We start from the raw sequence: 25,435 nt of genomic DNA on the forward strand, positions 1-25,435 counted from the left end.
GCTAGGCTCACAGATTACTGTAATGGGGAGCAGACAGATCTGCTGTATACTTCTGGTCTGCAAGAAGCCAACAACTGCGGAGGCTTCAACACTAAAAGGTTCCCAAATCAGCTGCCTTTATAGGAACACAGATAATGTATCTGGGAATCCTGGATATGATAATGGGCTGCAGGAATAGAAAATCAGCAACTGACGCAAATTATTATAAATAGGTTTGCAGGAGATCCAGGTCCTACAGTGACCTCATCATGGTACTAATGAGGGCCAGAATGAAGGCACGGCCATAAATAAAGCGATCCGTGCTTCATGTGGATCTGAGAGGATGGATTACCCGTCCAGGGTTCCCAACAGACATTCGGAGATTTGGGAGTCTCACAAGAGTCTAGACAAGTAAGCTGGGGACATACTTGTACAACTTTAGGATGGCACCAAAACATCCTCGCTTTTACACAGAAACACAGAATGTGATGGCGGATATGACCCACCCATTTACTCTTACACACTAGGGTTCATATTTTTTGTTGGGGGTTCATTATAACCAGTATATTTTTGGAGGGTGGGAAGAAACAGGAGCACCCACAGGAACAGGAAACCCACACAAGTAAGGGTAAAATATACAAAGGATGGTGGGGAGTAGATGTACCGGCATTTGCAGGTTGGCGTCTGGTGGGCACATCCAGAATAACCCCCTACATCACTCTGCATTGCAGGTATCACTCTTATTGAATCACACCTGTGATTTGGCAGTGATATGGACTTACCTAGAAATATGGCACTGTGTATTGATTTTTTTTTTTGTAAGAAGCTGGCTTGTTCTGCAAGTAAAATACATATTGTAGAATACTAATCAGCCTAATAAAGACAATACTGGCATATCTGTTGTATAAGGGTTATACTTGCAATGAGTTTATAAGTAAGACTGCAGAGTTTTGAATCCCTGTATTTATGAATGTGCTTTATATGGATTGATGGGTCTGGTAGAGAATGGCTGTACCCTACAGTACAGCTGCCCAGTCTGCAAGAAATACTCTGAACTGCCTGACAAATGGGTTCTAAAATAAAAACAAACATTTTAGATGGAGTTCTCTAATTGTAGAACTGTTATATAAATGACTGAACAACGTAAGATAACAGTAATGTCAGAGGCGACGGTTGTGCGCATCTGAACAAGGCAATGCTTGAAATAGGGCAATGCTTGATGGTGGCCGCTGTTGAGCTAAACACTTGAATTCCCCCCATAGAGGTGAGCAACAGCATTAGTCTTTTAATATATACAATGATTAAAAAACACTTAGGGCCTTATTTTGGTTCATTCTTTCTGACAAAATCCTTCTTAGATGGACAAAACCATGTGCACTGCAGGTGGGGCAGGTGTAACATGTGCAGAGAGAATTAGATTTGGGTGAGTAATTTTGTTTCTGTGCAGGGAAAATACTGACTGCTTTATTTTTACACTGCAATATAGATCTCACTTTGAAGTAAAACCCCACCCAAATCTAATTCTCTCTGCACAAGTAACACCTGCCCCACCTGCAGTGCACATGGTTTTGCCCATCTAAGAAGGATTTTGTCAGAAAGAATGAACCAAAATAAGGCCCTCAGTGCGATCATTGAGCAGCGAACGTCACAGTAGTGTCCAAAGTTTGGTTGTAAATAAATTACAATTACTTACAGTAAAAAAATCTTATTTGAAAAAAAAAGGTAAAAAGAAAAGTGTTTGCGGACTGCAACTTTCACCAACAGTTCCATCTGGATCTATTGACAATTCTACCATATATACAGTATGTTTGGTGCCTTAAATCTGGTAAAATTGTGATTACATTTTGAACTGGTAGCACCAATACGATGGTACGGAACTGCGCTGACCAGTTGGAGTGTCATTGGTGTGCATCTAAAATTAGCGCAATTTGGCAGCACATGCTTCCTGACAGTGTCTAAATCGGCAGTCAAGAGTTCATCCCAATAGGATGACCGCAAAGTCAACATGAAAAAAGGCTGACGCGTGTAAAATGCTGACATGAGTTTTTCATGTCTTTTTTTTGTGTTAGTGTAGACACCCGTCAATATGGACCTCCAAATTAGTGTAGCACTTACCACGCATGCTCGTTCCCAATTGTAGTCCACAATGATCGAAAAGTCCAACAAAAGAAAAAAAATGTGAAAAACTCATGCTGACCTTTTCATGTCCACCATTGGTATGTTGACAATTTGCCTGTGTCGACTTCCGGACTATGTCGACCTAGTGCATGTCCACCTTTTGTCAATGTTGACCTATCATCCATATACCCCCGTAAAGCTCTGCTACTGGGCTTTAATGCATTGTAGTCCATTGGTGGGTGAAACATTGATGGTTTTCTTGCAGATGGTGTCACACCATCAAGGTTGCCAATCAATGGTATCGTCGATGGTGACCATGGTCATCTCAAATGTTGCAATGGTTTATGCAGGATTACGCTTGCAGATGCATGGATCTCGAATGTGATTGGATACTGGCAGGTAGTAAATCGGGGTTCCTTGGCTTAGTCCCAGACCCATTATGCAAAAGAGGAGAGTACCTATAACCGTACATGTCAGATCCGTAGATGTTACATTTTGGTGATGGTGTAATGGTTAGCATTATTGCCTCACAGTACTGAGGTTATGGGTTCTATTCCCACCATGGCCCTGTGCGCAATTTGTATATTCTTCCCATACTTCCGTGGGTTTCCTCCGGGTACTCCGATTACCTCCCACAATCCAAATATATACTGGTAGGTTAATTGGTTTCCAACTAAATGAACCGTAGAATGTCTGTGTGCGTGTACATGTGGTAGGGAATATAGATTGTAAGCTCCACTGGGGCAGGGAGGGACTGATGTCAATGTTCAAATATTCTCTGTAAAGCGCTGCGGAATATGTATGCGCTATATAAATAACTAGTAATAAATAATTATATATATAAATAATAATAGGTACTTGTTTCCTAGCACGGCCACAACGATTTAGATCGTTGTGGTCGTAAGATAAAAAATCGGATCGATCGCATCGCATGCGATTTGGTCGCATGCGATGCGACCGATCCGACCGACCGATTTTTCACCCGATTTTTTTTTTTTTTTCACATGATTATTTTCAATTGCCCCCCCAAATGTTACTAAGTGGGCTAGACCCCACGATAGACGTCAACCCGAAGCGTGGCGAGCGCAGCGAGCCCGCGAGGGGCGGCGGTGCGCGTCCTCCGACCTTTTCATTCCCCTACTATCCACTAGGGCGTGGAGTGAGAATAGAATAGTGTGGCGAGCGCAGCGAGCCACCGAGCCCGAAGCGTGGCGAGCGCAGCGAGCCCCGCGAGGGGACGCGTATAACTTCACAGGTATACGCGTCCCCTCGCGGGGCTCGCTGCGCTCGCCACGCTTCGGGCTCGGTGGCTCGCTGCGCTCGCCACACTATTCTATTCTCACTCCACGCCCTAGTGGATAGTAGGGGAATGAAAAGGTCGGAGGACGCGCACCGCCGCCCCTCGCGGGCTCGCTGCGCTCGCCACGCTTCGGGTTGACGTCTATCGTGGGGTCATGGCGGGCACATAAAAAATGTGAAATGGGTCATATTGGCCCATTTCACCTTTTTTATCATTTTTCCCTATGTGAGATGGACTTAATCAAGTCCATCTCATCTTGTGCCATTATAATGGCACAAGACCGACCGATTTCAATGTTAAAAGATTTTTTAACATTGAAGTCTATGGAAAAATCGGGTCAATCGGTCGGTCGCATCGCGGCCGATTTTAATTGGTCGCGACCGACCGATTGACCCGATTTCTGTCAATCAAAGGGAAAAAATTGTAAAAAATCGGCCACATCGTGAGGATCGTGTCCCTTAATTAAGAGCCACGATCACTCACGATTGTGGCCGTTCTAGGAAACAAGTACCTAATAATATACTGTATATTGGCGACAAAAAGGGGTGAAAAAAATTGCAGCTACAGTATACAGAAAAAAAATATGTACCGTCTGCAGTAAAAGAAAGTTTTCCTCCCGAGGGAGCAGACTCGGACTGTAAATTATACGGCGAGAACTTCAATAAGAGATTTTCAAAAGCCTCTAAGCGATAGATTTCTTAAAAACCATATCTGAGGCATAATAACATACATTTACCCAAACCTCTCAATTTGCCCCTTTGTAGAATATTAGTTTTCTGTCAAAACGCTCGAGCTTGACGTGGAAAAAAAGGCCGACAGGCCGCAGAGCCACAATTAAGGGCGGACAATGGGCGATCACTAGTCAGTAAACTGCGTAGCTCTCAGTTTATCATAGAAAATCCGCGACACAAATCCATCAGCGCTAATGGATCCCAGACAAATAGTCACTGTAATTAAGGCAGAACGGAGCGGCCTGCTGCTTCCATCTTCATCTCGGTCGCTGTGAACAAGTACATTGGATAAGACGTATATGAAAAGAGAACCAGAAGAATATAACCTCCCTTTGCCAGCATCGGCTAGCCAGGGAAGAGCAACATCAATAACGCTTGGCGGATGTCACCCACGCCATCTGGACACAAAGCCGGAAGCTGCCAAGAGTGTTATTAAACATTTTAATATCCATTGTTATCCCTTAAGACGGCGCGCCCTATGTGATTTGTCACATAACAGCTCTCAGTGCGCCCTTCCAAGATGGCACGCCGAGCTGGGGCAGAAGCCATTTAATGAGGCATGTAGGAAAGTCGCTAAGTGGATTAACACAGCCAGGCCCTTCAATGACGTAAATAAAATTATGACTGTATCGGGATTACAGATCAGAGTTTCAGGCCCACGTGTAGTAAGCCAATTCTGCCATGTCTATATTGGTCAACAACATTTAGATTCCAGATTCGGTATCCTATGTAGGTGCTTGATCTCTCTTACCCAGTAGCTTTAACGAACTGGGAAACTTTCTAACCAGGGTTGCTTGGATGTATGTATATTACATCATGTTTAAGAACTTTTGGAGAGGTTGAGAACATTTAGGAAAACCGTTGCACAAAGTAATGGCATTCATGTCTAACACTCAGATATCGGTTTGTATTTAGTGAAATGATACCTGGTTTGGGTTACAGTGCTGTATTTAATTCATTTTTTCCCCGTCTAAGTACAAAATGTTCTAAATGGGGGTCTTAACAGTGCCTGTTTTACTGGGACTGTCCAGATTTGGTAGCCAGAAAGGGGTGTGGCCACACAGGGATGTGGGTGTGCCTTGGGTGAAAATGGGCAGGTCTAGCTGTACTGCAAGGGGGCAGATGTAACATGTGCAGAGAGAGTAAGATTTGAGCCATAATCTGGACCTGTCCTTACTCACAATACTGTAGCCCAAAATTATAAAATGTATAATGTTGCAAATGTGGTTGTGTCGCTGTAAATTCCTAACTAATATAATTTCCTAGGTTCCAGAATGACTGGAAGATGCCAGCAGCAAGGCGATGTTATGTTACTGTAGCAGTTGATCACGCCTCATGCTTTACTAGATCATACATTTTCCGATGGCGTAATCCATGATGCCATACACTGTAACATACAGTACAGTAGCTCCCAATACCGTCCCTGATATGTAAATGAGATGACTTGGGCCCACAGGAAAAAGGGTCTAGCCACACCATACTGAAGGGGTAGACACAGGCACAAGGGGCAAACCAACCTTATCACCATCCTAACCACAAAATGCCGTGGGCATGTGCGGTAGATGCACACAGTACTTGATAAGCACATTGACACAACGCAACTTACAGAGAATCCCAACAAAGGTGCAAACTAATGGGCCAGGCCCCTCGAATTGCAACTTTCTCTGAGCACGAGGTACAGTATATTGCTGCGGGCGATGTTGTGTGGTGCAACACAACCTGCCACATCTTATTTACCTGTTCATGGAAAACTAAACAGAATTAGCTCCAAAGCCAAATATTTAAATAAAAATGCCTTAGCTGTCATATACATATATATATATATATATATATATATATATATATATATATATATATATATTCAGACCAACATAACAAGCAGAAATAAGGAGAAAGGCACAGAAGTAATAATAGGCACAAGGTAATAATAGACACTATACAGCAGTGGTTCTCAACCTCGGTCCTCAGGTCCCCACCCAGTGCACATTTTCCAGGTCTCCACATAGAATCACAGGTGAAGTAATTAGTGCCACCTGTGATCTTTTAAAATATGTCAGTGAGTAATGAGTGCACCTGTGCAGTTGCCGGGTGACCTAGAAAACGTGCACTGTGTGGGGGTCCTGAGGACCGAGGTTGAGAACCACTTCTATACATCAATATCCTTAAACCAATCAATGCATTTATATTGTGCAATACCTGAAACTCTCTTAAAATGTCTACATAAACCTTTAAAATCCATTTTAAAGAGCCACTTTGTTGTACTGACAGAAATCATCTGCTATCACCACTACACGGGGGAAACAACTTGTGCTTTGGATGGATACAGTTTCTTTCACTTATTGTAACTGATTTAATTCCAGCCTCACCATTTATACACAAAAGTTACTCAAGACTCTGAAGACATAAATCAAAATGGCCGCACCACAGAGTGCGAACCTAACTTCAGCCGCTCTGCATGTCACAGGAGAAGGCTGGCTGAAGATACAACACATGTTTTAAAGTCATTAAGGCCCTTATTCTGATCGGTGCGGCCAGATCCGAATATGCGGCCAGGACCGTGCGTGCGAAACCCCGCCTTCCATACGGATCACCAACTCCGTCCGTATGCGGTAAGAAGCTGGCCGAACGGACCGCATGTGTATTTTTCACGGAATAAGCCTCCTCCATCTCAGGGAACCTTCCCCATCATCCGATGGTCGCAGACCATCGAATGCAGGACCGAGTGGTCCACCAGCTCCCGCAACCTCAGACCACACAGACATTTTTCCGTGCAAAAGCAGGGATCTGGCCGGGCAGCTGACATCCGGCGATGTCATATGTCCGCCCCCTACACGTGCGTCACGACCGCATTACCATACGTACGCCCAGCGTTTGCATGGGAACGCCCATGAAACGCGGGGTGTAAACATATGGTAATGAGCCCAAACTGCCCTTCACGCCCCTCTCCACCCCCTGTTCGTAGTGTACACATTTCATGCAGAATGTTGCCGTGCGTCCGGCTCGCACATGCGCAGAGACGCCTCTGCACATGCGCAGACACAAAACATCGGCGGCACGAACGCACGCGGATATTACCGCACCAACCAGAATAAGGGCCATAGTGTTGTTATATTGTTATACTGCACACCTGACCCCTTTCATCTAACCTGTGTAGTACTGGAATTAGGGGGACATCACATTTGCAATCCACTTTCCTTGTAGTACTCATACTATCTGCTGAATAAAAACATGTTGTAAATATGCAATCCACTAGGCTGCTGTAATATGTCTTTGAGTTGAATATAGGCAGCCATTGGTTAATTAACATGCATTGTATATTGCAGGCTGCTATATATATGTTACGCAATCTACTGTACATGTTAAAAGCACACTAATGTGATCTTATACATGAGATGCATACAGGATGTATCCTTATGTAGTGTTGTTCTGTCTTTTAAATTTTTTATAATGTATAAGCACTTTGCTACTTTAAAAATCTTCACACCCGATGCCTATCTTCACTAATATGTGCGCCCCTGTACTTGTTGCAGGCAAACACACTCTGAATATGTCTCCTCTCACCCCCCGTCTGTCAGCTGGAGCTGACGCCGGCCCGGCGGGTTACCTGGACAACGGACTGACGTCAGTTGTCACGTGGGCACGCTGCCGGAAGTCGGCCCCGCTGCACAGTCAGGGCTCAGGATCACGTAAGTGTGCTTATCTATTTAAACTAAGTTGTTTTATATGTCTGTTGTTTTTCTGCACTTCACTTTTGTTGAGCTTTGTTGCACAGTCAGTAGTCCTGAGGAAGGGGCGCAAGCTCCGAAACTGTCGACTCACAATGCTGAAATTTTTTCCACTGTGATTTTTACCACTGTGATGTTTTAATACAAGGTTGTCATGCTTCACTGAGAGTGCCGCCTCCAGTCTTCATTTATCTGAAAACCGCTGCTATATTATTTTGTGGAAGGCACCTCCCCTATTGCCTGGATGTACCAAGTGCCGGTCGTTATCTGCATATATATATATATATATATATATATATATATATATATATATATATATATATATATATATATATATACATTTATTTATTTATTAACAGTTTCTTATATAGCGCACACAGATTCCGCAGCGCTTTACAGAGAATATTTAAACACTGACATCAGTCCCTGTCCCAGTGGAGCTTACAATCTATATTCTCTACCACATGTACCACACAGACATTCTAGGGTTAATTTGTTGGGAGCCAACTAACCTACCAGCATATGTTTTGATTGTGGGAGGAAACTGGAGTACCCGGAGGAAACCCGCGCAAGTACGGGGAGAAAATACAAACTCCGCACAGTTAGAGCCATGGTGAGAATTGAACCCATGACCTCAATGCTGTGAGGCAGTAATTACACCATCCGTACTGCACCTATTTATATAGGGGGAGTTATACACCAGTTAAAAGCCACTTTTTTGGAGGATAATTCTATTGGTTTCTCGGTATTGCATGTATGTTGCTAGGTTACAGTATGAAGTAATGAGAGTAACTTGAGAAATAGCAACTCTGCAGATCCAGACCAGTCACCGGACGAAAAGGTTACTAAGCCAAATTTATTTGCAATGAGGTTCACGGTTTTCTCTTTATTTTTTGGGAACCACGGGCTTGTTGTGAGTGACAGTAAATGCTAGTATGAGTAAATCGACCTTGAAACAACGTGAACTCTTACTGTACAAGATGCAAACTAATCAATCATTGAAAATGTAATTTCCCTGGAAGATGTCAGATCCCCTACATCACGTACATCTTAAGTCTAACAAAAGAAAACAAAATATTGTATGTAGGATAACCGTTTTATAATTTACTGGACCAATTCTTATCTTACCAAGTTAATCTATGAGCTGTTTTAGTAAGCGGGCAGCAGGTGTACCCCAAGAAGGCTTCCTAGCCGTAATCCAAAATGAACTGTCCCAAAGAGTCTCATTAGCCATGACACATAAATGAGCATTTAGCTTAGAACCCAAACTCCATGGGGTAGGCCATATTAAAATAAGGGACTCTTCTTATTTAACCACATAATACTAATCGTGATGTGATAACTGAGAGAGATTTGGGACAAGTGGAAATCTAAGACGACTTCATGCATAAAAGTGGTCCAATGGAATAATCACTCATAGGTATGTTAGAAAATACGTACAGAAGATGGCCTCTGTTGACTTGCGGACACATTCATCTTCAAACCACCACTATCATGGCCCCTGAGAGCCACAAGCTATCCAACTGCCTAAGAGCTAACTGACAGATTTTGCCAATTTTGGCCACGTACCATGTGTGGGCTGACATTAGTATTATATCCACCAATAACAGTCTAGCCAAAGCTGCAGTAATCCAAGCCAAGACCAAACCCATCCTAACTATCTCTAGGGGGATTCGGGGACAATCCCAGTGGACAGGATGCTGGCAGTCAGAATACCTACTCTTGCATCTGGACTTGGGCCAGAAGACCGGCACTATCCTGACATCAATGAGGTTAACAATATTGGAAGTATATTTGTTGCTAGTTTTGTGTTGCACAATGAAATTACTGTGCTCTAACATTTGGCCACCCAAGTGTCTACACCACTCATGTTTCTTTGGCAGTTATCCCATTAGTGGTAACCAAGACTGGTGTTGCTTTAATATTGTGTTTGCTAAGGGTTCAAAATGCTTTTAATAAATTCATATTTCAATATGATTTAGATAGTTAATGTTCTGAGCATGGCCTTATATTTTGTTTCTATTTTTTTTTAGAAAGATGGGTAAAAAGATTGTAGGTTTTACCCATATTGTGCAAACAGAACAGACGGGAACACGAGCACACCAAAAATATATACATCTAAAATAGTCTGGAATAATGGATATTCTGTACCAGTATTAGGACACAATGGACACTTACCTTGCCCACCGTTTTGGGAAACGGTATTCTTTGATTCTCTGGAATAGAGATAGTTGGTGCAACAATTGCTCTCCTATGTCTCATAAGTGCGTGATGTCTCTGTGATTTGTTCTGAGGAGAAAAAAAAAGATCAATATGTAACTGGAAACATATCAATAATAACACAGCCCAACAAAAGAATTGCTTAGCTACCAAGGATACTTAAATGATTTAAGGTATTTTGGGGGGTTGCTGAATTCAGAAATATTTTTTTTTTTCCAAATTGGCTCTAGTTCTTTAGGTAATGGATACACAATAGGGAACTTAGTCATAATGCATGCATATGAGAAACTTCCGGAACATTCTGGAAGGTAAGACATGTGAATATGTTTTAGTTAAAATCATTCTAGAATAATCCTAGACAGTTGGTAGTTGAGCATCCCTGTATATCAAAAATTAGCGCCAGTCTAGATAAACTGATGTTGTATTCGGAATCAGCACCCCAAAGTTACACCAAAATCTCTATAATACTGTATGATCAGAAAGAAAAAAAGTGTTTATGACAAGAAATACCTAAAAAAAATAATTAAATATGTTCATTTTTCTTTAAGTAATCACAAAGTTTGTCAAATTAGATAATAATGCAAACTTTTTATTTTTTACATGGGACTTACTTAATACAAAAATATCAGCACTTTACTTAAAGAACTTTCCCACCACAGTAGGAAGTATTATATGAATTTTATAAGAACTGCAATACTACTTAGGAACGTGTTTTGCCCATTCCTCTAATGCTGCTTTCAGATCGCAAAACTGGCTTCTACCAGGTATTTTAAAACATTTCTAAAAACGGGTCTGCCAGCTAAAACCCCTTTCACACCGCATGTCTTTAAACGGTATTTCAATGCAGTTTTTGTTCCTTCACAACACTGAACCTGTTTTTACTCATAGAAAACAGTGGATAAAAAAAAAAACGGGTCTGAAACGGGTAGGACCCTGCTTCATAACCGTTTAGAAATACCAGTTTAATAGAACCGGTAAATTCACTCTGCACATTTCAGACTGCACAAATTACCGTTTTAAAACGGTAAAAAAACAGCAAAATAATGGGTAAAAAGTGTGGTCTGAAAGGGACATAACTCGGAGGTCTGAGGGAAGCAATGGAGATGAAAGGGTACTCTTTACCTAGAAGGGCGCCCATCGCGGCCATCGCATGCACTAAAAAATCGCATGCGATGCGACCGACGCGATGACCGCGATTTCCCTTAGGGAACAATGTTAAATGTCCCAATTGACCCAATTTTCCTGTTCAATGTCCCAATTGACCCGATTTTGCATAGGGAACAATGTTAAATGGCCCACAGAGGCCAAATAGGCACCCTGAAGTGTGAAATGGCCCCCACAATTGTTAACGCCACCCCACGATCAACGTCAACCCGAAGCGTGGCAGGCTCGCTTCGGGCTCGGTGGCTCGCTGCGCTCGCCACACTATCTATTCTCAACTCCACGCCGACGTGGATAGTGGGGGTATGAAAAGGTCGGAGGACGCGTACCGCCGCCCCTCGCGGGCTCGCTGCGCTCGCCACGCTTCGATCGTGGGGTGGCGTTAACAATTGGGGGGGCTATTTCACACTTCAGGGTGCCTATTTGACCTCTGTGGGCCATTTAACATTGTTCCCTATGGAAAATCGGGTCAATTGGGACATTGAACAGGAAAATCGGGTCAATTGGGACATTTAACATTGTTGGGAAATCGTGGTCATCGCGTTTGGTCGCATGCGATGCGACTGACGCGATTTTTTTTTCCTAACGATGCCCACGATCAAAATCGTGTGTGCCCTTCTAGGTAAAGAGTACCGATGAAAGACAGTTCCTGTGCCTCTTGGATGTTACACCTCCGAGGCTGGAGTCAGCACACATGAAGTAGTAAGAGGTTCATGTTTTGTGAGAAAATTGGGGTACTTGTTTCCTATCTGGGCGCCCGCTACGTTAATTGCGCACCATGCTATTCTCCGTATAAAAATCGGATCGCATCGCATCGGATACCACAAATGCACATACACGATATTGAACGATGCGATCCGATTTCGTTCCCGCTTTCATGGTTGGCCCATAGGATATATAGGAAACCCCCCCTGATGGTTTAAAATGCGCCTCCATTGTTAACGCCACCCCAGTATTGGCGTCAACCCGAAGTGTGGCGAGCGCAGCGAGCCCCGCGAGGGGCGGTGGTACGCGTCCTCCGACTTTTTCATACCCCCACTATCCACGTCGGCGTGGAGTTGAGAATAGAATAGTGTGGCGAGCCACCGAGCCCGAAGCGTGGCGAGCGCAGCGAGCCCCGCGAGGGGACGCGGATACTTCACAGGTATCCGTGTCCCCTCGCGGGCTTCACAGGTATCCGTGTGCGCTCGCCATGCTTCGGGCTCGGTGGCTCGCTGCGCTCGCCACACTATTCTATTCTAAACTCCACGCCGACGTGGATAGTGGGGGTATGAAAAAGTCGGAGGACGCGTACCGCCGCCGCTCGCCACGCTTCGGGTTGACGTCAATACTGGGGTGGCGTTAACAATGGAGGCGCATTTTAAACCATCAGGGGGGGGGTTTCCTATACAAATCGTGGGTTTGTGGGGTTATTACATTGAAATCAATGTAAAATCGGGTCTCAGGGACCATTTAACATTGATTCCAATGTAAAAATCAGGTTGATCGCGTCACCGCATGCGATACGATCCGATTTCAAATGAAATCGGATCGGATCGGATAGCATCGTATGCCATCGTACATCATCGAGTACCGAATCCGATGCGATCCGATTTCATTACGGTGCCGTACGTAGAAAACCTGGGCGCCCAGATAGGAAACTAGTACCAAAATTGGTCTTACAGCAGGGCATGGTATGATTTGGACATATCAGAGATTTAGATCTGGGAGGTATCTTGCTTCTTAGGACTTCCTCATCTTCCCTCTAATCTTTTTTAATAATGTTGTTTGCCTTTTATCTTGTGGCTTTCTTGCTGTAAGGCTTGAGGTGCTCTCCTTGGGCTAATTCATGGGTTTGGCTGATTCTACCCTAATTGGAGATGATGAGCTGGCATTTTGCCCCCAACTAGGTATTCATTTGATGATTATGAGCAGGTATTTGGCCCCCAATAATGCATTGATTTGATGATTATGGGCGGGCAGTTGACCCCCAACTAGGCATTGAGTTGATGATAATGGGATGGCAATTAGCCCCTAACAAGGCATTGAGTTGATGATGATGGGCTGGCAATTAGCCCCCAACTACGCATTGAGTTGATGATGATGGGCAGGCAATTAGCCCCAATTAGGCATTGGGTTGATGCTGATAATGGACTGGCAGTTGATCCCCAACTAGGTATTGAGTTGATGATGATGATGATGGGCTGGCAGTGGGCCCCTAAATACGCATTGGGTTGATAATGATGGGCTGGTAATTAGCCCCCAACTAGGCATTGGGATGATGATGATGGGCTGGCAGTTGATCCACAACTAGGCATTGAGTTGATTATGGGCTGGCAGTTGAACCCCAATTAGGCATTGATTTGATGATGATGGACCAACAGGTGCCAACCATTGAACCCGGATGAATAGAGAACATTGCATGTAAGGCAGTTTTTTCCCTCGCCAGTTCTTTTCCCTTGCCAATTCTTTTCCCTGAAAAATGTTTCCTGGTCTTTGTTTTAGTTAAGTGTATATTATTATTATTTTTTAAAACTGGTGTATAAATTAGCAACCGTCGACGGAGATTTTATCTGTTTATTGCATTATCTAACACATCCGCCCCAAACAGGAAGTGAACTGTCCCATCTCCCACATCTAATAGACCTGTGATGACCAAACCGAGACCCCAGGACCCCATAATAAGCTCACGTTTCCCAGCCCACCTAGCTGGGCACATTTCTGTGACCTACAGTCACATTCTACATGAACGGTTTGGGGACTTGAGTAGTGACTTTTGGAACCCCTGTTGTAGGTAAGATCTACTGTGCCCAGAACATAAAGCAAGAATGAGGGAGAGATGAACAAAGCCTTGGGGAGTAATAAAGTGGAGATAAATAAAGTAACAATCAGCTCCATGTTATAGGCTGTGTTAAAAAAAATTACTGAAGCTGATTGGTTGGTAGTTTATCTCTCCCCACTTTATTCATCTCTAAGGCTTAGTACTGTACATCTGACAAAAATTCTGATAACAAAATACTCTAAAATGAGAGTATGCTGGTGAAAGCCAGAGGTCAAAAGTATGGAAAAGAGAGATAATCAACCATTAAAATGTCAAATATAATCTTCTAGAGATTAGCCTTTTATCTGTAATGTTTTAATTATCAGCGTTATTTTGATGCCCGTCACATAGATGGGCTGATAAAGTTATCTCTAGTAAAAGAGAAAATGAAAAAGCTTTTGTTTGTTCATAGGGATTTTTTTTTTCAAAAATACCTTATTTTATCCATGCTACACTGATATAGAATAATCCCCTATGTTACTTCTGTGATAGGCAATACAAATAGACCGTTGACTCACAATAACCTTAAAGTAATTGCCAGCCCTGTAGCTGTACTCCAACCTCTTAAACCACCTGGACTCTAGATTTACTTGTCAGTAATTGTGAATGGACTAGCCTCTATAATTGCTGAGCTCGGAGCTGCATAACACCTAGGAACGAACCAGTTAATGTCTTCATCTTGGCTAATATCACTTAATCAAATAATTTTTGTACTGTTTACGAATCTTTGGGGAATCTCGTTCGTTTGGGAAAATTTAAATAAATGATCCAGTCTGTATCCGAGAACCGGCGACATCACTCTTGGCTGGGAAACTTCATTAGGCCTTGTCATGGGAATAAGCAAGAATGCAAGAAACATATTGATCTGTCAGGAGGAACATTTAAAAAATATCTGAAAGGTGAGCCCTTCTGAAGCTCATTATTAGCTACTTAAGTGGCTGTTGCCTTCCTCGTCATTGAGAAATGCTGATAAATTAGTCTTGATTGTGTCAAATTGTCTAGTGGTGTATATGAAAAATAAAGTCAAATGACTCCCCAGCATATTATTGATCTCGGTTAAGTATTTCTAAGAGTTTGTTTAAAAATCTTTTTACTGGCGGCCATAACCCAGCGTTCCAGCCTCCGCAAAATGTACTACACATATCACCAATGGGTTTTATTTAAACTGAACGAAGAGATAAAAGTTAATGTCGTACAAAAGCTCACAGCTTGTACTCGTAACATTCCAATATCAATTATTAAATTCTACAAAGTCAACAAGTATTCCAACAGGGCTTTCCCCATGCATTATATAACTGTACAGTAAATTTAGAACATCAATTCCGTATGCCAGGTAAAACTGAGCTTCACATTATCTAACCCATTGGATGAGAACATACAGATAATTAGAAGAACCTTAAAAGGTCCTAATTTGTCTCCTTGGCATTCAAGACCCACGGCTTCAGAGAAGTCACTCCTTTTCCACCATTATAATTAATATTACCCCATCCTGGATCCTAACTCCTCCTCTGAAGAGTAAATGTTCCCTTTCGGTCTTTGATTCTTTGGCCAAAGTCACATGAACCATTTGACTTCAGTAGAAGTGGGAATTAAGACATTAAGGGGTAGGGATGGCCATCTGTGTGGTCATAAAGCAAGTGGCTATCAATGGTTATAAACTATACAATGGATAACCATTAAGGGTTTTACCAACTGTGTTTTCACTGACTGGTCCATGGGCCATTTAGAAACTAGAGGTGGGGCTTTACAGGTGCCCCGGCACTTGTAAAAAATAAATAAATAAAAAAAATCAGTTATGTTGTGACATCGTTGGAGTAAAACCATCTGGTTGGCCCCCATTGACAGCAAAAGTATTCAACATCAGCTATAAACCATTGAATTTATGAATCATAGATGGTCAATGGCCATCTCTATTTAGGGGCTTATGTATCAACTAGTGAAGAGAGTGGTTAAGTAGATCAGTGGAGAGGTTACCCATAGCAACCAATGTACTTATGTACAATATGTAGACATGCTGTTCTTTAATATGGTCCATAATATGGTATGAGGCTTTAATTAATCAAAAAGAACAAACATATCTATTTTGTAGGAAAACTAAATGAAATTCAGATTCAACCACATTTCCTCCTCCCTTTAAGTAGAACTGGGTAAGGCGCCAGGTATCTACCAAGTCTGCCCGCTCCTTCTCTATCCACTTACCTGTTCCGTTTCCCCTCCCTCGCTTGCATACCACCCCTCTTCTTGGCGGCCCAGCTGGCCTCACCCTCTACAGCAGTGATTTTCAACCTTTTTACCTTGCAGCAAACTAAATAAGTTTTAAAACTTTCCAAAGCACACTATGATCCCCACAGGGCAAAACACATTGGCCCCCACAGGAAAAACAAACAAACCTATTGGTCCTCATATAAAAAACAATCACATTGGTCCCCAAAGGTAACAAAAATAAAACATGTTGTCCCTTTACATGAAAAGAAGAGACCATTTTAACTGGTGGTGACTGTAAACTGGTTTGGGCATCTCTAGATCTGGGGGCACACTTGAGAACAGCTCAAGGCACACTAGTGTGCCACGGCACAGTGGTTGAAAAACACTGCTCTACAGCTAAGTCTGCCTCATCTCAATCGGTGGGGGCCGTTGGAGTGCATGCCCCAACTCCCCCTATACATGCATTGATGACTATTATATAAATAACTGCCAAACTTTGCGATTTAAAACCTACTTGCATCCTCAAACCCCTCGCTCACCCCACAGATATATTCAAATTGATATTACGTGCAGAACATCACATGTAAAATTCGTGAATAAGCCAATAATTGTAGTTACTCTGAGGGGAACCCTGCGCCCTGGAAAGCTGCTTGGTTATGTTTGTAAGGAATGAAGAAATAAGGCAATTTCCTCTCTCTGTGTGAAATCTGAATTTCAGATCCCTTAAAAAAAAAATCTATAAGGCGATTGCTTACTAATGAACCTTCTTGCTTGGGGATTCTTCATGGCAGCAATAAATATTAAATTAGATTTTTTTTGTGTTATAAAGTAAGCTATGAAACTTTAAATAATTCTGTTTATAAGACGGAGTCTCAATTTACTGCAGATATCTTTCACAGGAGTTTCGTTAACCCTTCTAAATTGTAGCAAGCGCATCAAGGAAGGGAACGGTTGGTTGATTCCAATCTGATATGTAGGAGAGACGGTCTAGTTCATTAAGGTTTTAAATGACTTGACACGTCTAAATTACCATTCTTGACAGCTGTACAGCAGGCAAGTGATTCTATTCAGCAGGAACTGGATAGATACAAGTTGTGTAAGGGGAAGCTGTGGTGAGGCGGCCATTTTGTCTTCTAAACCAATAGTCAAGAGAGTACAGCATGACAGTTCATACGTATCTCCTATGATGAAGAATTATTCAGACCCCCTCAGCAAAAGAGATTGTGTTGATAAGTAATACATTGGGTGCTTGCCACCATCATCAACCGACCATCATTTGCGAGCCATCGATGTCTATGCTTAAACAGACAGATGAGTGGTTCACAAGCACTGTCTCTTTAGGATGAAAAACAGTCCGTTCTTCTCTAATTCTGAAGGAATAAATATGCTTTTCTAGTAACAGCCATGGTTATACCATTGGCATGTCTACAAACCATTGAGAGAATATAAATCTGACCTGAAAAAACATTTTGAGGATCATCTAAACCTTATTCTAGGTGAATATATACAGTCGGTATCCAGACTATTTGTCTACAACAAGAAGATAGAGAGCCATTAGGTCGACACCATTAGTTCGACAACTCAATAGGTCGACATGCTTTTAGGTCGACATACCATTAGGTTGACATACCATTAGGTCGACATGTCATTAGGTCGACATTGCCATTAGGTCGACATTGCCATTAGGTCGACAGTCAAAAGGTCGACATGGTTTTTTTCACTGTTTTTTGAGCCGACTTGTGCCGACAGGCGGTATTTCATGCCCTACCATCCACTAGGGCGTGGAGTTAGATTATAATAGTGTGCCTGAAGCATTGCAAGCGAAGCGAGCGATGCGAGGGGCTGCGGTTCACATCAAACTGTGTCCATGTCGACTGTGTTGACATTTGGGTAAAAAAACAGTGAAAAAAACCATGTCGACCTTTTGACTGTCGACCTAGACACTGTCGACCTAATGACATGTCGACCTAGTGGTATGTCGACCTAAAAGCAAGTCGACCTAATGGTGTCGACCTAATGGCTGTCTATCTTCTTGTTGTAGACAAATGGTCCTGCATCCATACAGTCAAGGGGAAGTTCCCTGAATATATCATCTGCAGGCCTATAAGCAGTACTGAGGGTGAGAAATCTGGTTTAAAGGCACCTTTATGTGAACATCCCTCATCTGTTTTTCCATCGTAATGGATTGTGGTTACAGAGGGGGTGGTATCCCTGAGTGTGGACTGAGCAGCGGTTTTATAGAATCAATTAATCTACACAGATGTTTTTCCAACAATGGTCTCCCATCGATGATTTATATTTGCCATCAGACCATTGATGGTTGCTAACTGGCAGCAGATTTACCACTAGGCAACCACTTCGAGCCCCGTGGGATTGCCAAGAGGGCTGAATCATGGAGTCAGTAGGGCATTTTTTTTTTTTTTTCGTGGCACTGCAAAAAGAGTGAAGAGCGAAGTCTTGGGTGATTATGGTTGAGTTTGATAACACATTATTCCTTCCCGAATGTCCTATCTTTTCATGGTGTAGACATTTACAGCCAGACCTGACTGTGCTATCAGATGCAATAATTAATATTGCATCATTTTCTCTTTACTTATTCAGCATAAAGTGTCCCAAAGGGACTAAACTTGGATTCATAATGCCCACAATCTCCAGTATACGCTCCAGTAAAATGAGCAGATAAGGGAAGAAGAGGAGCTGGGAGCAGCTGTAGTGCACAGGATAAGAACGAGCCTTAATCAGTTCTCTAGGTATATTGATGAGTCAGGAGCACTGTGTGTAAATATGGCAGGGCGCAGTGATAACCCAAGATTTGTGAAGGGAAGATAAATGCACAGAACATCTTTATGTCTATGCATTTATTTCCTGCCAAGAGTACAACCCAAAGCCAGATTTAGTATGCGATCTCCTAATCCCTGTTACAAAAAATGCAGCTACTGCAGTATAATCAGTATGGCGCAGGGGATAACGCACCGCCTGCCATAGGATGCGACACTTGCTGCATCGTTCTGATTAAGAGACTTCAAATAAAACACTTTTTAACCCGGCCAATCAGATGTTGTATAGGCACGTGTACCAGAAAGGAGATACAAACTAATTTGTGGTAACTATACAATTTAGGTGGAGAACCTGCGAAAAAGATAAAGTTAAGTCACCCATAGTGACTATCAGCTTCGGTCATTTTATAGGCCACTGGGCGTTCATATGCAAATGCCTCGATGACTCGGGTGCAGAGGGGTGGGCAGCTGACATCACCGGATGTCACCTGCCCGCCCACTTCCTCCCGAACATGTAAGTGATTTCAGAGTGGATCCCACTAAGCCACGTCCTCGGAGAAAAGACCACAATGATATACAACATTATGCACTGTGACGGAACCACCAGGTCTAATCTTTCTTATCTAAACTCCATCTCTCGTCCGGTCGATCACAGTGTTCTTCAGGCGCATACATTGATTTACATACAATTTCAGCCTTTTTGGGATGCAGGAATATACAATATATTAGTAGTGACAAGATAATGAGCCCTAGCAGGCGCAGCGAGATAAGAATGACGCTGTCCCTAGCACCTGTCTGGGTGTAATCAGTTGCCTTTAGGCGCAATTTGCATGCGCAGGTAAATATTATGCTCTCACTAACTGCGGCAGTCAATATTGCATAAGTAAATGGGGTTCTCAGCATAAACCATCCCTGTGATTACACATTACAGCTGATGCGCTAGAGGGAGAATGCTCGAACACATATACAGGAGTGAGGAAGGGATCTTTTATTCAGAGGGAAAATCAAGAGCAATTCTAAAAGCAATTATTAAATGCACAGCTAGAAAAATGAAACGGTTATAATGTCACCAGTCTCAGGGAGATTTATACTGGTGACAGAGCAGCCGGACTCACATATGCTAACAGATCAGATGAATATAAACTACACTACACTCACTGCGACTTCCTCAGCCAATCACAGATCAGACTGTATGACTACACTACACTCACTGTGACATCCTCAGCCAATCACAGATCAGACTGTGTGACTAAACTACACTCACTGTGACATCCTCAGCCAATCACAGATTGGACTGTCTGATTGAGTCGGACGGCTGCGTGTTCGGTCGGATGGCCAATGTATTGTGTTTTTGCATGTGCAGAGGCGTTTCTGCGCATGTGCGAACGCTGCGCACTTCCGAATACGGCGTGAATTCCGTACAGAAAACGATTGGTCCGAACTATCTTAGCAGGGGGTGGAGAGGGGCATGAAGGGCTGTTTGGGCTCATTACCATATGTGTAAGCCCCGCGTTTCATGGACGTTCCCATGAAAAGGCTGGGCATACATATGGTAATCCGGCCGTGACGCAGGTGTGGGGGGCGGACAGCTAACATAGCCGGATGCTAGCTGCCCGCCCATATCCCTGCTTTCGCATGGGGAAATGTCCGAGTGGTCTGGAGCACTCAGAGCCATCTGACTGCTCGGTCCATCATTTGATGGTCAGCGACCATCGGAGGATGGGGGAGGTTCCCACAGATGGGGGAGTTGTTCACATGAAACATTCACTTGCGGTCCATTGGCTCGGTGTCTTACCACATTCGGACGGTGTGAGCGATCCGTATGGTAGGCAGGGATAAGAACACGTGGCGGCCATCTGAAAATACGCATCCGTCCGAGTCAACTAGAATAAGGGCCTGTGTGACTACACTGCACTCACTGTAACATCCTCAGCCAATCACAGATAGGACTGTATGACTACACTACACTCACTGTGACATCTCCACCTAATCACAGATCTGACTGTGTGACTGCACTTTAATTACTGTGACATCCTCACCCAATCACAGATTGGACTGTGTGATTATACTTCAATCTCTCTGACATAATCACCCAATCCCTGCGCTCACTAACAACCCCCACCCAATCACAGTTCGGACTGGGGGCCTTATTTTGGTTCACTCTTTCTGACAAAATCCTTCTTTGATGGACAAAACCATGTGCACTGCAGGGGGGCAGATGTAACATGTGCAGAGAGAATTAGATTTGGGTGAGTAATTTTGTTTCTGTGCAGGGAAAATACTGACTGCTTTATTTTTACACTGCAATATAGATCTCACTTTGAAGTAAAACCCCACCCAAATCTAACTCTCTCTGCACATTTTACATATGCCCCCTGCAGTGCACATGGTTTTGTCCATCTAAGAAGGATTTTGTCAGAAAGATTGAACCAAAATAAGGCCCTGGGTGACTACACTGCACTCACTCTGACAGCCTCACCCAACCACAGATTGTACTGCCCTCACTCTGGCCCTTATTCTGATGTGTGCGGCCGGAGCCGCATACGTTGCTCCGGCCGCACAAACCAATCCCCGCCTACAAGACGGATCGCCACGGCCGTCCGTACGCGGACGGCTGGCGATCCGCATGAAAATGGTGGGGCGTACGCCTCCACCATGGTGGGAGCTGCCCCCTGCATTCGATGGTCGACGACCATCGAAGGCAGGGCCGCACGCTCCACCCGCTCACGCAAGCTTAGACCACACGGACAATCGTCCGTGTGAAAGCTTGTATTTGGGCGGAGAGCTGACATCCGGCGATGTCAGCTTTCCGCCCCCATCACTGGCGTCATAGCCTCATTACCATGCATACGCCCCGCGTTTGCATGGGAACGCCCATGAAACGCTGGGCGTATACATAGGTAAATGAGGCTATCAAGCCCCTCACGCCCCTATACGCCCCCTTTGCGGCGTATAATTTTTGTGTGCGGCGATTTCGCCTGCACATGCGCAGAGTGACCTCTGCGCATGTGCAGAGTGAAAACATCGGCGGTACGGCCGCACGCGGGCCGTACCGCACACATCAGAATAAGGGCCTCTGACATAAACAACCAATTACTGCACTCACTGTAACAACCCTACCCAATCACTGATTGGACTGTGTGACTACGGTCAGGCGAATACGACACGACTCCATCAAAAGGAAGCCTTGGCGTGAATGAATGCTCCGTTGCACTTGGCACCCTTACCGTAACCATAGTCCACAGACGGTAAAGTATGAGAAGGTTTTTAAAAAGAAAAAAAAAAATCAACCAAAACTAATGTGGTGTGTCGACTGTTGCCATGTCATACTTTTGTTTGTGTTCACCTTTTGTCTTTTTCAACCTCGACAATGTTGACCTAGACACTGTGGACCTATTGACCACTAGATCATATCGGGCCACTTTCGTTCAGGTGTGGACAGTTTAAGACCTTAAACCGCTATTCTGGATGACAGATGGTGCAGCTCCCAGCTTACACCAAGTACGTTCTAAGTACGTTCTGAGTGGAGATAATCCGATCTTGCTAGAATAAGACCAATGGACCCATTCCCTGTATTAATGTTCTCCTTCTCTGCCCAAGCATTGCGGCTAGCTGCTGGCCTACGAAGCATTATCTCTCAGTGCTCGATCACCCTTGGAGAATTCTACAAGTTCAGAAACAAATTTAATTACCAGCGTGTACTCTTACTAAAAGAGCTGGACGAAGGTCAGAGCAGAAGGCAGAACAATCAGCTCAGCTCCGGGTTAAAAAGACTGAAGAGGACGTCAATGTCACAGTCTGCAGTGGCAAGAAGGGGGTTTGCTTTGTGGGGATCAGCTGTCCTATAAGACTTTCATTACACTGAGCCAATGAGCCTCAGGTGGATGCAACTGTCACAGACAAGGGCCTCTCTGACCAACAGGTACCGGGAAAATGTTCTAAGCAACACATAGGGGGAAATGTATCAAACCTTGGCTCTACATAAAACAGAGAAGATGCCCAAAGCAACCATCCACCTTCTGACTGTAATTTCATAGTCTTTGCTAAGCAGGGCTTAAAGTGGTCATGCAGAGGTGGGGGAACTTATTTCTCTATGCCACCTAATTACCCCCCTCCCCTACCCCCATTAGGCAGAGACAGGGCCAGGGGTAGAGTTTTTGGCACCCCCCTGCAAACTAGAATGATTTCCAGTGAGAATTACTGTGCAGGGCCAATGTGTAGGTTAAAATGTCCCACCTCACCATTAGAGGTGGTGGAACTCAGTTCCACCCCGTTCCCCCTTATGTTAACCTCTGGTGCTAGGTAGTGATTGGTACTCGACCATGCCCGGCCCACCAAGTTGCACGGTCCAGATACGCTGCATTGTGCGCCTGTTTAAAACCAATGGAACATTTTACTTTGTTTCAATTGTTGCAACGTTCTGCTCGTGCGCTTCAGTGGCTTTGTACGGACGTACGGAGCCCACAATTAGTCTGCACATAATATACTGTACAACTAGGATAGTATTCATGGCAAATTATATGTTGTTTCTCAGTATAACCCTAGGAAAGTTACAGCTGCAATTATTGGTTCTGGAATGGGTTCTAAATACAGCTGCTACTTGAACGCAGACATTTTACTTTGACCCCTGTGGGCGTCACTTTATCTTTAGCAGAAAAACAGACGATTCATTCTACTGTAAAAGTGCTGAAACTGAACTCAAACTAAACTACGGTTTCCTAGATAATAAAGCCAAGATTAACGGTCACCGTTTCCCCGGAACATAGCGACCATCAGCGCCACAGATTTCCCCCTCATATTGTAAGGAGATCTGCAGTGCTGCTGTGCCCTAGTTCTCTTATGTAGAACAATGTATACTGTAGGGTTTAGGGGTCAATTAATAACTTACCGTAACTTGTAAAATATTTCCTACACCCCTGCAGAGGGTATGAGGACTTTATGGACTCATAACATTTTCTGGGGCCTTATTATATCTACACAGAAATAACGAATCACAAGAACCCATTACACTAAACTTTAAAAAATGTTAGGGGAATTGCGTTCCTTCATACAGAATTAGATCCAAAAATAACAAAGCCGCCTCATCCTAATGTTGTAAACCCTCTGTATTTGTAGAATTATTTATATAATCAAATATAATGAAACTAGTTAAAAACCCGTCAAAATGACGGCTTCTGCAATCCACTTTCACTTTGTTTAGTTTCACTTTGAGCTGTGACCGTTTTCAGCCCACATCTCCCTCTCTCCATATCAAGCAAGTTTGAAACAGATCAGTGTCCCTGCAAAAAGTGCTTTAACTTTATGTTATGAAAATTTTTTAGCACACAAAAGAGTAATGTAGTGGTTAGTGGCCTCTAGTGTTCAGTGGCGGTACTTCTCCTTATAGAGGTATATCTAGATTTATACACACACACACACACACACATATATTTTACATTCACTAGGCATTGTGACTTTCTTTGTCACATTAAACTATATATTAATGTTCTGTCCTCATCATTTTAAATATGCTACATTTCAGGGAAATAGTTGTTGGAATTATGGAGTTCTAACAATAAATCTGATTTAATTAGATGAAACGTTGAGATAAGCCATGTAGTGACTGAAGACTTTTGCAGAGAATCATCTATGTGGCCAAATCTTAGGCAGGGTACACACCAGAACAATTAGGGCTCAATTCCATCAATCTGGGTACAATTCCGACTGATTGGATGTAGATTGTATGTAGATTGGGCATGTTTTTGCATGTTTAGATCCGATTCCGATCCTATTCCAATACGATGCGCGTCCCCGCTGTCGTTTGGTCGTTTTACAGATCCTACATGGTGCAGGTAGGATCTGTAAAAGATCCATTCAACTGGATACAGCAGGCTTTCCCAACCACGGTCCTCAAGGCACACCAACAGTGCAGGTTTGAAGCCCCATACACACGGGGGAGATATATTGCTCAGCCATATACTGTATTGCTAGCAATATATGGCTGAGCAATATATTGCTCCGTTTCTCCTTTTCATCAGTGACCAGATATGGGGCTGAAAATGGGAGAGCGCACCCGGCGATTTATCGCCAGGGCACACTCCCATCACTGGCAATATGGTCGCCTGTGACCATATTTCCATTGATTTCAGCCCCTATCACCCCCGTGTGTACACAGCTTGAGTGATATCCAGGCTTGAGCACAGGTGACTTAATTAGTACCTGAGTGATTCTGATTAAACCATATTTGCGGAAGCCTGGATATCACTAAAACCTGCACTGTTGGTGTGCCTTGAGGACCGTGGTTGGGAAAGCCTGGGATACAGACTCAGATTGGATTGGGATCAGATTAGATCGTTAGTGTGCTCCAACTAGGGTGACCAACTCATCCCTTTAATCTGGGACACATATTAATTACACAGGTTCTGTGGCAGTTTAAAACC

The 25,435-nt window shown here is 43.5% G+C and overlaps 1 protein-coding gene across 1 annotated transcript in view; it reads right to left on the minus strand.

Moving 5' to 3' along the window:
- The window catches only part of CDH13 (cadherin 13), a 524,519-nt gene that overhangs the window by 292,979 nt on the left and 206,105 nt on the right, over window positions 1-25,435 (minus strand). The window contains exon 4 of the mRNA XM_083164015.1: window positions 10,032-10,142. Within this exon, the coding sequence (XP_083020141.1) occupies window positions 10,032-10,142 (111 nt within the window). The remainder of the gene's footprint in view (window positions 1-10,031; window positions 10,143-25,435) is intronic.

Source organism: Crinia signifera, chromosome 11 (assembly GCF_055691185.1).
Source record: "Crinia signifera chromosome 11, ASM5569118v1, whole genome shotgun sequence".
In the NCBI taxonomy this organism is placed as follows: Eukaryota; Metazoa; Chordata; class Amphibia; order Anura; family Myobatrachidae; genus Crinia; species Crinia signifera.